The sequence below is a fragment of the Miniopterus natalensis genome, chromosome 12 (assembly GCF_054644295.1).
Source record: "Miniopterus natalensis isolate mMinNat1 chromosome 12, mMinNat1.hap1, whole genome shotgun sequence".
Lineage (NCBI taxonomy): Eukaryota > Metazoa > Chordata > Mammalia > Chiroptera > Miniopteridae > Miniopterus > Miniopterus natalensis.
This window is the reverse complement of record NC_142092.1, coordinates 24,297,260-24,316,204: the sequence shown is the minus strand read 5'-3', so window position 1 is coordinate 24,316,204 and position 18,945 is coordinate 24,297,260. Positions and strand designations below refer to the sequence as shown.

General features: G+C 34.1%; 1 protein-coding gene across 8 annotated transcripts in view; it reads right to left on the bottom strand.

The window, feature by feature from the left end:
• The window catches only part of MPDZ (multiple PDZ domain crumbs cell polarity complex component), a 140,324-nt gene that overhangs the window by 98,041 nt on the left and 23,338 nt on the right, over positions 1-18,945 (bottom strand). For all 8 annotated transcript variants that reach the window (XM_087822664.1, XM_087822659.1, XM_087822666.1 and 5 more), the window contains exon 3: positions 16,541-16,707. In XM_087822664.1, the coding sequence (XP_087678790.1) occupies positions 16,541-16,707 (167 nt within the window). The remainder of the gene's footprint in view (positions 1-16,540; positions 16,708-18,945) is intronic.

Sequence of the window (18,945 nt, the reverse complement as noted above, 5' to 3'; positions counted from 1 at the left end):
GATAAAAGAAAAGATGAAAATAGGAAGATAGAAAAAAGATACACTATACATACATTAATCAGAAGAAGCCTGGTAAACGTAAACTAATATCTGACAATCGAACTTTAAGGCAATAAGCACTGCACTCAACAACTGCTAAGCACACATTATTTCAAATGCAAAAGAAATATTTATCTAAGTAGACTATAGGTATTCCTACAGTATATATCATTAAATTTCATACAGAAGATGTTTTCTGATTACAGAAGAATTAAGCAAGAAATCAACAATGGATAACAAGAAAACAAAACAATCATAGTCAATTAAGTAATACATTTCTAAGTAAACCATGGTTTAATAAAAGTTAAAACATTTAAAATTGAGTAATAATCAAGATACAACATACAAAAATTGTGGGATTCAGCTAAAGCTATGCTTAGAAAGAAATTTATGGACTTACATAAATAGATTATTAGAAAAAAATGAAATGGGCTGAGCATGTATATAAAAAAGTTAAAATAACACAGCACACCAAACCTGAAAAAAAAAAAAAAATATTAGACCCAAACTCAAGAAAATAGAAAAAAATACAATAAAGAAATTCGACAAAGCCAAAAGTTGCTCTCTAGAAAGAAGAAAACATTAATGAAATTGATAATCCCCAGCAACACTGATCCAAAAAAATGCAAAAGGCATAAATTTCCAATATCAGGAATAAAAAGAGGGACCTAATTAGATTAACCTATACCAAAATTTTTTTTTGGGAAAAATGTTATATGAAATAAATTAATACCTTAAAAAATAAATTTACCAAAATGTCAATAATTGTACATCTATTACTGAAATTGAGTCAATTATTAAAAATCTTCACACACATTAATAAAAAACAGGTCTAGATGATTTCACTGGTAAATTCCTCCAAACAGTTAAAAAAGAAAATTAACAATAATTTTATAAACTTTCATTGGCAAGGAAAAGTAGTAACTGCTCTCAACTTTTGAGACCAACATACCTTGACACAAAAATCTAACAAGGACATTACTAGAAAGGAAAAATTATAGATACAAAAATACTGAACACACTAAATCCAAAGATATATAAAGAAGATAATGATTACAACTAAGTTGGACACTCCAGAAATGCAAGGTTAAATTAGTATTTAAAAATTAAGTTTAATTTACCGTGTTAATAAAGGAGAAAAACGTAGGATTAGCTCAATAGATGATAGAATAAAGTGGTGGATAAAATGCATACTTAACAGGAAAATACTGAAAGCTCTTAACCCTGAAATTGGGAGACTATGACATCCACAATCACCACTTTTATTAGAGTCTAGGTTTCACGCAGTACAATATGACAAGAAAAAGAAATAAAAGGTATAAGGCCTATAATTGGAGAAATAAAAACTGTAATTATTTGCAGACACATAATTCTGTACACTGAAAACCCAATTAAATCTACAAATAAACTATTAGCTTTAATAGGTGAATTTAATAAAGTTAGTTGAAAAATAAAGTATAGTTAGTCAATATAAAATAACTATTTCCTAGCAAAAATAAACTAGGAATTAAAACTTTTTTTAGAAAGATTCCAATTAAAAATATGTTAAAAATTTTTTGAGAAAATTGGAATACAACATAAGTGTTTAGAAACACACCCACACACATATGACCACTTGATTTACAACAACGGTGCCAATGTTAAGGGAGAAAAGGAGAATGGTCTTTTCAATAAATGGTTCTGTGTCAAATAGATATTCAAATAGAAAATTAGAAACACATACATGAGCATACATACTGTATCTCTACTTCACACTACAGCCAAATTTTAGAAGGTAATTCAAGCTTCTGAGAGAAAATCTCTACATCCTTGGCACAGTCAATGGACTTACATAAATAATAAGTCGGACCAAAAAGGCAATGCCCATAGAGGAAAAGTCTGAGAAATGGGACTTTATTAAAATTTAAGAAAAACTTCTGATCCTCAAAGGATACAATTAAGGAAGTGAAAAGGAAAAATACAAAGCAGAAAAAGAGAGTTGTGACACAAACGTCCCACAAAGAAGTTGTGTTTAGAATATATATAAACTCTTGTAGATTAGCACAAAAAAGGCTGACAAACCAATAGAAAAGTGGGCAAAAGACTTAAACAGAACTCCACAAAGGGTATCTGAATGACCAATAAGCATATGAAAAGGTACTCAACATAATTAGTTTTCAGGAAAATGTAAATTAAAACAATAGGATATTATAACATAAGCCCACAGTGGCTTAAATTTGGAAAAAAGAAATTTAAAACTGGTGTCTCAAGTGTAAGCAATGATGTGCGGCAATGAGAATTTTCATAACTACGGTGAGAGTGTAGACCTACAGTTCGAAAGAATCTACAAATGCTGAATGTATACTGTAAGACACAGAAATTTCACTCGAGTAAATATCCACGAGAAATGAAACTGGCATGCACATCAAACAACATATATGCATGCCAGTTTCATTTACAATAGCCCAAAACTGGAGAAAACAACATTACAATCAACAGAAGAAAGGGCAAACATATACTAGTATATTCATACAATGAAAAATGGAAAAGAACTTCAGCCACATACAATATAAATGAATGTCAGAGACACAAAATGAGAAAAATAAGCCAAGCACAAAGCATATATATACTCAGATTGCATGTATATGGAATTCAAATACTTACCTATGGGATAAAAGTAAAAACAGTCTATGATCTGACTTATATGTGAAATATAAAAAAGCAAGAGTCATAGAAAGAGAGATTGGTGGTTGCCAGAGGTTTGGTTAAGGGGGCAATGGAGAGATGGTGGTCAAAGGGTACAAACTCCCAGCTGTAGGATGAATACGTTACAGGGATGTAAGGTACATCCTGGTGACCACAGTTAACAACACAGTACTGTACTGTACACTTGAAAACTGCTGAGAATAGACCTTAAATGTTTTCACCACATACACACAAAAAGGTAATTATGTTAAGTTCATGAATGTGTTAATTAACCCAACTGTAGTATGTATTCATTTCACAATACATACGTGTGTCAAATATCATGTTATATATCTTAAACTCACCCAATGTTATATGTCAAGTATATCTCAAATAGGCCAGGGGAAAAAAAGTGATTTTTCTGGCGTAGGTTAGGACTGACTGAGGGGATACTGAGAGCATTATGGAGTAATGGTAACTGTCTATACTTTGATTTAGAGAAAGGGTTACATGTATATATTCCATTTGTAAAAAAAAAAAATCCCTGAGCTATATCATTTAGCCCATTACTGTATGTTATTTTTCATTTTAAAAAAATTGTGCAAAATAAGAGATACAATTAGAACACAGAACCTGGGTACTCCAATAATGGATGATACACAAATACTTCTCTTTAAAAAAGTAGGAGCAGCCTCTATATATCAAGCTAAACCTTTTATGACAGACACTCTGAATTTACGGTTCAATTACCAGGCATTCACCTTGAATAAAGCAGCATATAGAAACTAGATGTCTATCTGAAGATGAAGCTCACTCTATTACTGTGATGGATGACCCTCAACGGACTTCACATGGATTCAACTGGCTAATTTCCATTCCCAGAATAAATCCTTTAGCAAGTACTCAAGGTGAGTCTTCAGCAAATGTGTTTTACCCCCAAAGAGTATAAACTTTTAAACTTGTAATCATTTAATTGCAGTCCAAATTACAAGAAGGAAAAATAATCATTATATTTTTACACACTGGTAGTAGGCTGACATAATTGAAAGATTTCAAACTTATAAATTGCTTTTTATGTTTTTAAATAATAATACCTACTTGGTAAAATTAATATCATTCCAAAAATATACCAAAAAAAATCTTAAATATTTTGTTCATATAAATATGTAGATCCACTTAACTAAAGCTGCTAAAAAATATTGAAATACTGTCTTTTTAAGTTTCATCTATCCCTTCTGGGTTGTTAATTGAAAATGAAGTCAATATTATTAGCTCTATTTCAGTGGCTAACATCAATCTTTCCAAAGTACTTATGTAACTGTCTACAAAGATGACTGCTTAGGATCAAACTGAATTTCCTTGTGGTTCCTTTATTGTGACTTACTCTGAATGCTCAGTATAGTAATGAGAATAAAAATAGAATATAAATGGATGGCTATTACATTTCTAACATTTTAAAGCCAAGATGTATATTATTTTGAATTAAGCAATAAAAATGACCACTGCTTTTGCTACCCTAGTTTCATAGATTTTAAACAAATTTATAAACATATATTGCTAGTTCAATTTCCCATTTTTTGTTTGTTACTCCTTAATATAATGAGAAATAAGGCATTCTCTAGGGAATCTGACAAAACAGGTGTACTTCATAGCAATGCAGACTGTTTTTTAAATCTGCACCTTGTCTTCTTTTCTTGCAAAAAAAAAAAGGTGAATTTACAAAAATGCTGTAAAACACTCTCTGGAACTGATCCCAAATGTGAAATGCAAAGATGGATAGGATGCTGAGAGTATTCAATGTGATCACAGGAAAATATTTTTATACATAATAGAACTGCAGTTCAAGTTTGGAACCAAGGGAGGCCTCCTTTTCCATAAATCTTTCAGTGAAATACTGATTAGGGCACAACTCTGATGCATTATTGAACAGGCAAACCCTTGCACAATAATTGATGGTGGCACTTTGATTTAATGATCCTTATTTTTAAAGCTAATTAAAGGAATTGAGTTGCATGTTCAAAGGGGATTAGCTTAATGTGATGAGACTATTTCAGACATAAAGTAGCTCACAGCTCCTGAACTAAACAAGATTCAAAATGTAGCAGCAAGTTATAAAGGGGTGGGGGAGATTTTCAAATGAAATAAGCATAATTTTACATTTTCTATGAGACTTTCCCTTCATTCATTCAAATACTTATTGAGCACCTGAAATGACTAAGACATTGGGCTCTAGATAATGGGACAGTAATTAAAGAGACAAATGCTTCCCATAATCACTAATATGTTAGATATCCTATAAAACTACTCCACCAGGATTAGTTCGCCCACCTTTCTTTTACTAGATATGATTACTGAATAGCAAAGCAGATAGTGGCCTAGTACCCACTTTATAATTTTCAGAGATTTTAAAGTAGCTCTTGACTATCACTGGCTGATAAACTTAAAAGGTAAGAATATTTAATTTAGAAAATAATTCCTTAACCCAGGAATGTTTAGCTAAATAAACTGTTTTAGAAATTTAAAAAAAGGTTTAAAGAGTCATTCTGAGTAATCAAAATGCAACTTTTCTGCTCCTGTCTCTATGTATACACAAGTACATAGTTTCAGTGCCGTATTTGTCTTAAAATTTCCCTGTGCAAAAAGCATAACCTATCAACCATGAAACTCAAGATGGAAAGCCAAGAACACTTAAACCTCAAGAGGAAAATAAGTTAAAGAGTATGTGAGATTCCTGTCTTCTCCCCTTCGGTATTTAGACAAGTATATACGGATGATCAACAGTCTACCAAAGCAATGCTGATTGGTACAGCTTATTAAGCGACAAAATCAAATACAACACTGTAGACTGTGTGCTTTTATACAATGTCATCAACTTAAATGAAAGACCAAGGAGCAGGTTCTGCTATTTTATAATGTCCTCATTGTTACACAAAGCTGCATCTATGAAGGTTTCATTCATTCTTGAAATTACAACACAAAATACAAAGATTAAAATGTATACTCACTAAAATGCTGGGTTCAGGGAGCATAATGGACAGTAGTCCATGTATATTTTTTATTAAATTTATTGGGGTGTAGGTTTCTGTTACAAGAGCTATACATTGCACTGTATGCCCATCACCCAAAGTCGTATCTTCTCCCATCACCATATATTAGGACCCCTTTCACCCCCACCCCCTTCCCTCTGGCAACCACCACACTGCTGTTTGTGTCCACGAGTTCCAGTTTTATATCCTACATATGAGTGAAATCATATGGTTCTTAGCTGAGTCCATGTATATTTTACAAAACTAATTTTTTAAAGGTCTAAATTCAACAATATTTAGAAATACTCTACATGAAAAGATTCAGATACCACCAATTTCCTAAAACATGTGTGAACGCTTGGATAAAGACTAAAAATAACTTGAACCTGAAACAGTCACAGTTTTGTTTTAAACTATTTTCATTATGTATTGTTATAAAAATTTTTAAGTGTACCATTTTTAAAAAGGTCCTATAATGAAGTAAAACATAACAGGATTCTTTAACCCTGACTTTCTACTAAGATTCCAATTAGATTCTGCTGATTGCAAAAACACTGGTTTCTTTGTCATACTGTTTGATCTTTTTTTGATAATACCTTTATTTTTTATTAGCATCTTTGAGGAAAAGGTGTCTATAATAGGCTGAAAAAAGAAAAAACAAAATTCTTTTCAGCTCCTCTCATCAGGAGCAACAGTCTATTTCCCACCCACTGAATCACCTTAAAGTTCGTGATGAACTTTAAAGTAGTAAAATGATTGTTTTAAAATCTTAACTCTTGAGTGTACAGCATATCTTTTTAAAGCACTTATTCAGCATAAAAAATAAAATTCTTGTCTAGCGGAAAAGCACTATGGTTTGAGCTGCAACCTGAACCAGCTAATTTTTTCATGAGCACCATATTACTTGAAAAAAATTACTGAATATCAAAAAGTGATTATATAAACTTAGGTATATGGCAGATAATTTCTTGAAAATGAAGAAAGTAAGCCTGTCACCTCAAGGAAAACACTGATAGTAACTGTTGCCAATATTAAAATTTGAGCTTTCATGTGACAATTACAATTTTGGAAAACCTGTATTGCCACCATAAGCCTGACAACTTTCCATAATTTAAAGACTCTGTGGATAAAATGAGAAGCTACACTACCAAGTGTAATTTTTTTATATTATACAGTGCAACGTAATTGTTAAATTTTTCAAAATTTCCGGATGACCAATGATACAAAATTATGCACAGGTTTAAAAAATTCAAAGAGCAAGAGACAGATTTTACTGCAATAAAATACAAAACTTTCATTGATTTGTTTTCAGATTCTACGTTGTAAGTAGTCTTTGAGAAACTACCAAGAGGCCTGACCGGGCGTGGTTCAGCGGTTGAGCATAGACCTAGGATCCAGGCGATGGCGGTTCGATTCCCGGTCAGGGCACATGCCCGGGTTGTGGGCTCGATCAGTGACTCTCTCATCATTGATGTTTCTCTCTCTCTCTCCCTCTCCTTTCCTCTCTCTGAAATCAATAAAGATATAAAAAGAAAAGAAACTACCAAGAGCTTTGGTGCCCTATCAAAGAAGGGTATCCACAAGTATTCAAAAAGGCTATAGGTCAACCTTTCCCAGCTAAGTATCTGTGTGAGGTCAGATATTCTCCAAATACGTCAACAAAGATGACAAATCCAAACAGATGAAATGCAGAAGCAGATATGAGAATCCAGTTGTCTTCTATTCAGCTACATTAAAGAGATGTGCAAAAATGAAAAGGAATGCCACTCCTCACTAATTTTTAAATATCATGGGTTTATTACTGCTACTTTAAAAGGTATTAACAAATGAAAATTTAAAATATTTCTCAATTTTAATTTCTAACCTGATAAATACTTATGTATAAAACCACATAAACAAAAGCACATTGTGGTCCTTAGTAATTTTTAAGAATAAAATGAGGTCATGAGTCCAAAATGTTTGAGAACTGCTGCCTTAGAACAATAGTAAATTTCTAATAGGAGGGGAAGTAATAAGAGAACTAATATTTATTAAGTGCTCGGTAAGCATCAGGCTTATGCCTTAGAGTTGCTAGATCCATGTTACTTAATTCCCATTTTACGACTGGAGGAAAAGAAGAGGGTCAATGAAGATACACACACACACGTACACTTTCATTTTAAGAAATAAACCCGTGCTTAGGATCATCCAGTAATAAGTATGAATGTCAGAATACAGATCTGGATTGTGTCTGTCTCTACACTACACACAATGGCTGCATCTGAGATCAGATCATCAAAATGACGCCTCAAAGCACCAGGAAATCCTTCAAGTAAGTTCATCACACGGTTTATAAGGACAGCAAAACAGAAAACGACAGCTTCGTGACTGAGACCTGGGATCAAGAGTCAGCCTGCCTGCCTTCAAATACTAGCTCTACCACTTAACTTATTTGTGCCTCTGTTTCCCCATCTGTAAAATGAGGAAAATAATATTATCTACTTTATACTATTAGTGTAATAATGAAACAGGTAACTATACAGAATAGTTCCTGACACAGTAAGAATTTAATACCTGTTAACTGTTACTATGAGATGATGAGGGGGAGGGGGAGGAACATCTTATCAATATGGTTACTAAGAGAAAAACTCGGTGTTTTCAATGTAACTTCCTTTATTTGGCTCATTTATTTATGTAAAAAATTAGTTCTCTAATGAAAGATAAGTTATTAATGTACAACAGTTCTGGATATTTAAAAATATTCATGTATTCATTAATTAAGCACTCATTTATTGAGTCTGAGTAAAGTATTGTGTTAGGTATAAGATATTCAAAGATGAATATGGCATGGTTTTTATCCCTAAAGTAGTAAATCGACTGCAAACAGATCTGAACTACAATTAATTCCTACTCTGCTTTGCAGGCTTGTTAAGAACAAATGGCAATTGGAGCCCAGATATACACCCCGGTCTAGGCATGTGTGTTGACGTGTATTTGCAGAATGTCTTTTCTTTATTTAAATCTCAACACTTCTGTGCTTTCTCAGTAAAACTTCCAAGGGAAAAAATTTTAAAGAACGTAGCTTAACCAAAAAGAATATTCTTATAAAAAAAATGCTGAGATTTTCTACATCCAAGGAGAGAAGATATCAAAATGAAGCTAATCTAATTTAAATGTCAAGACAAACAGTAATTCAAAAAATGAAACTTCAGACAAACGACATGTTAGAATTTTCACAGTGTTTTTCCTATCAGTCCCACATTTTCAGAAGACAAATAAAACGGATTCACTGTTCACAACCTGCTTAGAGTAACAAAACCTTACAGGTGAGTATAAGGACAGGGGTGGGCAAAAGTAGGTTTACATTTCATATGGAAAATGTCATGCAGGTCATGATTATTACAATAGTTCATTAATTCTGTTTTCTGTGCTCACCACTGTAAACCCCTGTACATAAAAGTGAACACGAGGGCTAATATTACTCTGCCATAATATTGCCTCTCCATTCCACTATCTTCATTTACTTCAAAATCGAGCATAATTATAAATAAAACCAGAACAAAAGTTCTAGTTTATATTTTAAAGGCCCTCTGGTTAAAATTTGGGGGCAGAACTTAAGACAAATGACAATCTTAATAAATCTGAAGTTACAAAATGTTTCGTTCAAGTGTGATTCTCTTTAGGAATGCTATTAACTGTCCCCCACCCCCAACTTATTTGTTCCTTTATATTAGTGAACTAAGGGTTTAGAAATAGTGTAAATTTAAGGAAAAAGCATTGGCTTCAAGGTCAAACAGACTCAGAATCTTCTTGTAAATTCACCAATGAATAACTGTGTCGTCCAGATTAAGTTACATAACATGTCTAAACCCCATTTTCCTCACTGGACAAAACAGGGATAACCCCCACCAACTCTGAGCTGATAGACTGGCTAAATGAGACAAAGTCCATAGTACATGAAGGCTTCTTAAAGGTAACTGTTGTTACTATAGCTTCAAAGGTAAATCGACTGTTCTTAAATCCTTGGGTTGAAAAACTCATTTAGGTTATACCCAGTAAAATTCACATTTTTTCCCCCTCCAAAGAGCATTTAACTTTGTCACAAAAACACCACACAATTAGCACCATTTGCTGCTTCCGACACACATGCATCCCCAATGGCAAGATGGTGCTGCATTTTAATCCAGCACTGTATAAAAAGCTCGAGCAGTGCCTTCTCGCCCAGGATAAAACAAGAATTTCAGTCCTTTCAAAGGCTCCATATTTACAAACTTTTAGTTAAAGGAACAAACATTTAAAAGCTGTTATTGTACCAAAAATAAAGTATTTGAAATTCCTACAGTAAATAAACTTTATGGTAAATGTAAAAACATAAGAATCATTCCTTTTCTTTAAACTTCTCCTAGACAATGTACATTAGAGTCTCAAGACACAGACACTTTTCGGGTCCGTGGCTGCAATATTCTACCATAAAAGTAAAACCATTTCAGGGATAAGAAAAAACATCTTTTTTTCATTTCCACAAGCAATATGAACTGGGAAGAATCCCGTTCCATTTTCTAGATAATTCTTGTTAATGGGGTCAAGGCCTACTTTCTTTCTTTCCATGCCCCTCCCCTTACCTACACCAAGTCATAATTTAACGTAGGCATTCTTTAGAGTCAGGAGTCATTCCCCTTTACTAATTGCAAATCTACAGATGAATCATCTTTATTTCAGCCTCAGATTAGAAACCATAGTGAGAGGGGTCATGTTTCTGTCATTTATACAGGTAGTCAAATAAAGCTGAGGAAACTCATTTCTGCTCTTGGAGACATGAATTACACAAAACGGTATCTGTCTGATTACCAAAGTCAAAACAGAGCAACAAAATGCCCAGTTATCAAAATTCTCAGCTTTCCACCAATCTTAAAAATGTAAATGTAAGAAATTACATTTAAGAGTCACTGATTACATGTAGAGTCACTGCTGCTACTGCTTAAAAGTAGCATACACCTCACACTTTGGCCATGAACTTGATTTAGCAGTCTTACAATTATATACCTACAGAGCAGCGGCCCTGCAGGCGTGCCCCAGAACAGTGGTTTCCATCTGACAGCCTCAGCTGATATGAGATATTTGAAAGTGACTCTCTGAAATATACATTGACCGGGTATGTCTCTAGGTTCTCTAAAATTTGCTCCTGTTTAAGACAAAACATCAGAAAAAAAGTACAGGGTATACATGCTCTCATGTACCCTCTGGCAGAAAAGCCATCACTTGTATAAATTAGAGTGTGATGTATTCTTAGTGTACTTCATTCCTAGAAACATGAAAAAAACATTTATTAGGAGAACAATTTATGTATTTTACAATAATAACTGAAGCTCTTATCTATCAAACTGTTACTTAAACTCTTACCTTAATTTTATGTTGTGTCTTATACTACAATTTTTTAAATTTGGAGAAATAAAAAACTACTTATTATTAAAATATTGTATTTAGTGGAATGGTTAGAAGATAATACAATTTCAACGTGATACAATAAAGTTTGATACAAAAAGCTGAATGCAAAAGAGCCAAGATGATTTTAAATAAAAACCTTAAATTACTAAAGCCTTCACAATCTGGCTTGAAAGTTCCATCTCTTGCCAACAGTCTGCATATATTCTATTTCTCTGCTAATATAGGTCTGTAGGCAACTGTTTCACAGTTTCTTAACCTCAGCACTGCACACTTTATAAGTCCAATAATTCTGTCTTGGGGGGCTGTTCTGTGCACTGAGGATGTTTAGCAGCATCCCTGGACTCTACCCATTATATACCAGTAGCATGCTATTCCCCAACCCCAAATCAGGACAATCAAAAATGTCTCCAGACATTGCCAAATGTCCCTAGGAAGGGAGAACGTAAAATCACACCCAGCTGAGAACTGCTCTATACCTACGTAAACATTATCACCACCTGAAATAATTTCCTCCCACATCTCTGCAGAAAATTCCTCCTCATTTTGCAAGACCCATCTTACATGTCATCTCCAGTGTGAACTTTTCTTCAGGTGAAAGTTAGTAATTCCTTCCTCTCATGCCACCCACCTTCTTGTTTTTCTTTTTAATTACATGAGATATATATGTTCTGTTTTCCCCTCTAGATAGTGAGAACCTCGATCTTATTTATTCACTGTATTTTTATTGATTTTTAGGGCTTCAGTAAAGGTCTATTAATAAAGAATTATGAGTCTTCTTTTATAAAAGCATCCACGAGATAACCCTCCCATTGTCAAGAGAAAGTTTGGCTCACTAAACAACTTCTCAAACTGAGCAATATGTAATCCTTCAGTTTTTCCTGTTGTTGTTTTATTTTTTGTTTTGCCTTTGCTTCTGGGAAATGCATATTAAATTATATACTCAATTTTAGTAACCCAAGGTCCTAGAAATATCTAGTTCTGTTCTTTTTATTTGATCTTTGTTTAGATTTATCTTTGAATCACCTATTAGTCAATGTGTTTTGCCATCAGAAGCTGTGTCAAATAGTTTTTGGAATGTGAATAGTAAAACTCAGAAACATAGAAATATCCCGGCCGGGCGTGGCTCAGCGGTTGAGCGTCTGCCTTGGATCCAGGTGCTCGGGGTTCGATTCCCGGTCAGGGCACATGCCCGGGTTGCAGGCTCGACCCCCAGTCGGGGGCTTGCAGGAGGCAGCCGATCAATGACTCTCTCATCATTGATGTTTCTCTCTCTCTCTCTCTCTCCCTCTCCTCTCTCTGAAATCAACAGATATATTTAAAAATAAATAAATTAAAAAGAAATATAAACCAAGCTAATGTAAAACTTAGAAACATAGAAATATAAACCCAAATTTTATACCATGAAGACCATTTTTCAAGAATAAAAATGAAAAAGAATATAACAACATTCATCAACACTGAAGAGTAATTTCCGATGTGATTTTATGTTAGGTTAGTATCTCTCCAGTTATTTCGAGAGATGTCAAAATTTCCAAGGAAAAACTTAGAAAAATCTGGCTTAATTTTGTGTGAATATACATTATGCATCTAGATGATATATATATGAGCCAAGACATTTCTGGGAGAGAGCTGAATGAAGTAGTAGCCTGGAAATATCAAACAACAAGAACAATAACAAAATAAGAGAAATAATCTGGAAATACTGCAAAGAGAGCACTCTAGAATATTCAAAGCCTGGGGGCTGGTTTCCTGTATCAGCAGCTCTTGTAACCTGAGCTACCCACATCATTTCTTCAACCTTACAATTGGTCTCTGTTGCCATAGCTTAAAAACAGCAACAACTCAATAATATAAATTTTTAAATATTAGTCCCAAATTTCTATTGAAATTAATAATTTTAATCCAGTTTTCCTACAGTGACTCAAGGTAAAAAGATGTTTGATTTAATGCCTGTGGTCAATTCATAAGGTAAGGCAATTAATTCATCAGGAAAGTCGCACACACCTATACTGGACTGGAGAAACCATAGAATAAATATGCAAATCCAATTTCCTCATGGCTGACAAGTTTCCATTATCAAACTGCTAACGTGTTTATTTGCCCCTCAATGGTTGGATTTTTGTCATGCATAGGCACTGAGCCCTGCAGTTATTAGCTGTGATGGCTAGGTGACAGGGAGGACACTACTGGAGAATTTGCACTTGACAGATCATTGACACACAGTCCCATTTCTCTTTTTGCCTTCTCTTCACTTAACAGGAATCATGCGGTAGGAAATAAACTGGAACCATTAGAGATTATTCAGGTTTAATAGCACACATCCTTTTAGCTGGCGGTTAGAACAATACACAATGTGGCAGAGTTAAACAGAGGCATCAATTATACTCTCAGACCTGTTAATATTTCTGACAATATTTAAATAGCACATCCCTTCAGGGCATGGCTTTTTTTGCACTCCCAGTTACACACCTGTCAAGTGTTTAATTTGCCAAAGGGAAACAGTTTGATATCTAAGGGCAGCCTTAATACTGAAGAAGCAAATTAGAAAAATTAAACATTATTGAATAGAAGTAATGAGGAGGATCTGAGGGGGAAAAATAGTAGGCTTAATTCAACGTGGCATGTCGGCATCTGTCATTAAAGCAACAACATGATCATGTCTCCAACAGGCTGCATATACCCTGAGTTTTTCAATTATTCACTCCCTTTGCTTTTTAAAAGACAGGAGAATTATGCTGGAGAAAAATCAAAGGGGTCAAATATATTAATAGTACTAAAAACGATGGTGACAGAAACTTGCCGCTATTGTGCATATACAATTATACACCTGAAAAAATAATTTAGGTATATAAGGTAATAAACAAAAGCTAGCCATTGAGCAGATTTGCGTAGCTACTGGTTTCAACTCACAAAAAATTTCATTCCTTACGTGTACTAATATTAAACTATAAATATTAATAAATTACCAGTTGGTAAACTATATGGAAAATTTAACTCTAACATAAAGTTTAGATTATTTTTGTTTAAATTTTAAAACAAAATAATACAAGTTTTTGAAATTTTACTCTAGTCATACAAGAAGAAAAATCTGGTTCAATAAACAAATGAAATTAAATTAGTAAAATGGAGACTAAAGTGAAGATTCAGAACAACTGAGAAGTTAGCAGTGGTTTTAACAGAAATTGAAGTTTTATTAGTTAAGTACCAAGTTTCTGCCTTCAGGGGGAAAATAATGAGACAGGCTGCACAGTCAAAAAAGGGAAAGGGTTGTGCCTTGCGAGGTCAAGAAAATCATGTTTTAGTTCTAGTAACTCAACCTCTCTAAGCTGTTGTGATAAGCCGAGTGAGGGCCACATGGTTTCCTTGGTCCCTTTCAATACTTGAACAGGTGACCAAAGACCCAGAAGTCCAAAGGCATATAAGACATGCCTATAGAATCCATCAACCTCACAGCTTACTTAGTCCTGAAATATATCAGCATCTGTCATTAACACAACATCACACTGTACTTAGTCACAGACAATGACACTTGATGATATTATGCTCCACACATTTCCAAGGAGGTTGCAGCTGAATCACGTGGGGCCCAAACAATTTTGGAGTCCATAGCCTACTTCTACTTGGAAATGGTAAAACAATCTCAACAACAAGTAGGCCTATTTCTCCCCTCCCTTCAGCAGACCTGGTAAGTGGACATGCTATTCCACTTACATAAGGCTGACTAGAAGGGGTGTTTTGACAGTTATCTCATTGAACTAGTGGTATTTCCTCACTTACTTACTAGTACTTTTTGTTTCAACTGGTCCTCTCATTCTAATCATATTTTCATATACAATAAGGGGAGAAGACATCTGCTCAACTCCACAATCTCCGAAAAACCAGTTTTCCATATCATAATCACACTTACATTCCGGATACCGGTTTCTCCAAAACCTTGCCCAACCATTCTGAAGATGAGTATTTAAAACCAATCTTTTCAATAACTTGCAAAGAGGACAAATATAACTACATGTAACAAATGCATCTCTTCTTCTTCCTTTTTTAAAAATATTTTTATTGATTTCAGAGAGAGAGGAAGGGAAAGGGAGGGAGGGAGAGATAGAAACATCAATGATGAGAGAGAGTCATTGACTCGATGCCTCCTGCAAGCCCCCTGCTGGGGATCAATCAGAAAACCCGGGCATGTGCCCTGACCGGGAATCGAACTGTGACCTCCTGGATCATAGGAATATGCTCAACTGCTGAGCCACGCTGGCCGGGGGCACATCTACTTAATTCATGATAATGACTTTAGAAATCATTAAGTAGAAAATTCACTAGAGAAAAATATTTTTAAACATTCTTCTTGATTTAATTTTTTGGCTACCAAAATATCTACAATTATGAAGTTTTGTGACATTAAACAAATTCCTTCTCTATTGCTACTATTTGTTCTTTTTGCATTTGGCACATTTTTGAGGTTTTTTAATTGGAGCTGTTCTTTCACTAAATTATAGAACTAGTCTTCGAGGTTCATTTTTAACCTTTTAAGGCAGAATATATGCTAGCAAGTCATCCATTACCACTAAAGTGATGCTAAAAATATTAGAATGGGAATTAGCCTGGATTGGAGGCAAAGACTGACTTCAAACCTTGTCATGATAACAACCATTTAAAAAATATACTTTTTAAAAACCTGAGAAATAGTGATTAAATTAAGTAAGTTCAAAGAACATCTGACTTTGATTTTCATTCTGTCATTGTGATATGCTTCGGTTTTAATATAAATGCTAGGACTTCTTAATGCTCATAATTTTTACAGAAAAAACACTGTGTTACATTTAGAAGTTGTAATGTTTATCACCATCTGATGCTGTCATGGAAAGAATTGCTACTTACACTCCGTTAAGAAGTGAGAATTGCAATCCTTCTAACTGATGACAATGTAATTATTCCTTTTACTGTCAAAATAGAGGTGATTTCCCTTCCTCACACATGATTACACATGCAAATCCAGGCTTATCTGAAATCTTGTGAGTGTACTGAATGTCTGAATCTGAAAGAGCAAGACCACACGAACAATGAGCTGTGGTGATGATGGAAACCAAGTCTACAGCCATCCACCCTAAACATATTTTATTATCCCCTTCTCCTGTAGGGGCTCATTCTTTAGCATTCACACAGCTTTCAACACAATGTCATATCATCTACAGTATACAGCAACAGCCATTACAAAAATAACTAGGGGGGGAAAGGCACAGTGAATCTGAATGTCTCATTTGGAAGCTTAAATGACTTTATTAACTATTCATTAACATATACAACAATCAGCCTTTCAGAACAACACAAACCTTTTCCAAGATCGATGCAATGCCCTGAACACCTGCTTTGAGTGAACCATGTCCTACCTGGTCTTTCAGCTGCTGCATGGAAGTCTGAAGGCTCAGAATCTGACTGAAGAGTGGGCTCTGCAAGACTGACTTCAGGAGGTTCAGCTTGTCTTCATTGGCCACATCCCCACGCTCTCGCAGCTTGGCTTGCAAGCGCTCGGCTGCCTGCAAGGCCCGGTTTTTGTCTATACCAAAGAGCAGCATTGGTCAGTAACAGGATTCAAACACATACACACACACACACACATTAACCCATGCTTATAGAAATCCTAAAACTATTCCTTTTGAGAACATAATATTGACTCAGGAAAAAAAAGAGAGACTAAAACATGTCACTATAAATATGTCCCTCAAACCTTAAAGTCTCTTGTAAGAGTTTGTTTGGAAGCAAGGAACTGGTTATAGTGTATGCTACACACAACGAATTGTACAGTACAGAAACTAATTCAGATAAAGTGCATTTGAGTTCTAATGCCAGCTATTTAAACTTTTTAATAAAAACTATTGAAGACTAAATGCTCCGTGATCTTGAAAATGCTGATATTTTCATCTTTTAAAAATTTTATTTACATGTAACATCAGAAATATAACTAACTCACAAACAAGTGAATGTGGATGTCATAACAACCAAATATGACAATTTCATATATTAAGAGCAAAGCGTTCTATACTTGAGAATGTACTTGAAAGTACATTGCCATAATGCATATTCCTTCAAAAACAGGACTTTTAATACTTCAAATGTTTTTCTCAAAATTTAAATAGCAAATCTACAAATGCATAATTAATTTACAATTAATATAATTCAAATATTAATTGATCACGTAATGTATCAGGCACAAAGCTGCAAAACAGATATTTTGAATAATCCTAATACTAATAAATAATAATACAATAATAATACAGTAATAATAATGATAATCCTAGCACCTTACATGCATGTTCCAGATAATGAGTTTCTACCAAAAATATTAAAAACATCTCCCTAAAAGACATACACACAGTCTCTCTCACCCCTTTGCTCTCTTTTATCTCATATGTGAAGCCAAATTTACTTTTTATAAATGGAGAGACATATAACCATTCAGATATATGTCTTAGCAGATTCATGACGACAACAAATTTATCTATTAAAATACATTTGCCATACCATAGTAATCAAAAAGAGTGGGAGTTATCACCAGAGACACTTTCTATAACATTAAATGTGGAATTACACAGAAACTGGGGAATTAAAACATGAATTAATGTTGACCATGAGTTCACAAACATAAATTTAAACAATATTTACTCATATCCAGAATTTTAAAAGCAAATAATAATATACACATGAGGGCTTTATTCTGGGTCATATTTCCCATGGTATCTCAGAATAAAAATCTAGTATTAATTCCCCTGTGACTTCTTGGGAGGTTTGCAGCTCAGTGTTACCTTACAGAATAAAGATTAAAAATAAACAATTTAAATGATTTTACATTTCCCCTTTGCCTTACACTTTCTTCTGAGGAAGTTTCCTATGTAGACTAGCAGTCTTTATGGTGTGGGACATTGGTATAAAATCAGTGATGACGACAGTGTACACCCATGCATTTTCTTTTCTTTTTTTTTTATAATAAGAGGCCTGTATATTGCACTGCGTTCCATGCATTTTCATTACAGGCGTAATACCAGGAACAAAAGTCACACTAATGATCCTCATGAGCACAGAAACAGCTCCTTTTCCTGCCACCTACTCTCACCCTACCCCTCAAAACACACAGCTCTCAAGACACCACCTGCACTCATCAAGGTGCTAGACAGAAATCCAGGTACCTTCCAATAATCATACCTAAGGGGTTCCCTGCAATAGGTGAGGACTGTGGTGTCAGATGAGGGACAATAAGGACTGAGTGTATCATACATGACACTCCTAATAGTTCCACAAACAAGTTTCTCTAAAGCTAAAGAGCAGTGTGGGGAAAAAAATAACACATGATCTGGGGAAATCTGAATATCTCAACTTAATTATCTCATGTAGAATTTAAACTGCCTTAAATCATCACTGAAGTTTGTCAGCCTAAGTTTATGTTATTGTTATCTTTTAGCAACTTAAAAGAAAGAGCTCAGTAGTATTTCACCTGCTATAAAGTAAAAGTATGACATAAGCAATGATCTTTTTCAGTATTAAAAACACTGTTAAACTTTCTGGTGCTATTCAGAAACAAACATTAGCCAGCTTTAGGTTTGCACATGAGAACTGGATTTACATTAAGCATAAAACTCATAATTAGTAAAACATCTCATATGCTTTTAACTTTTGCTTATAAATGATGTTTTTTACAGCACTTCAGATGAAACTGTCCAAATATAGAAACACATTACCCTGGTATAATGCTAGTAGATAAAAACTTTTAAAAACTAAGTTACAGTAGAAAGAATCCTGC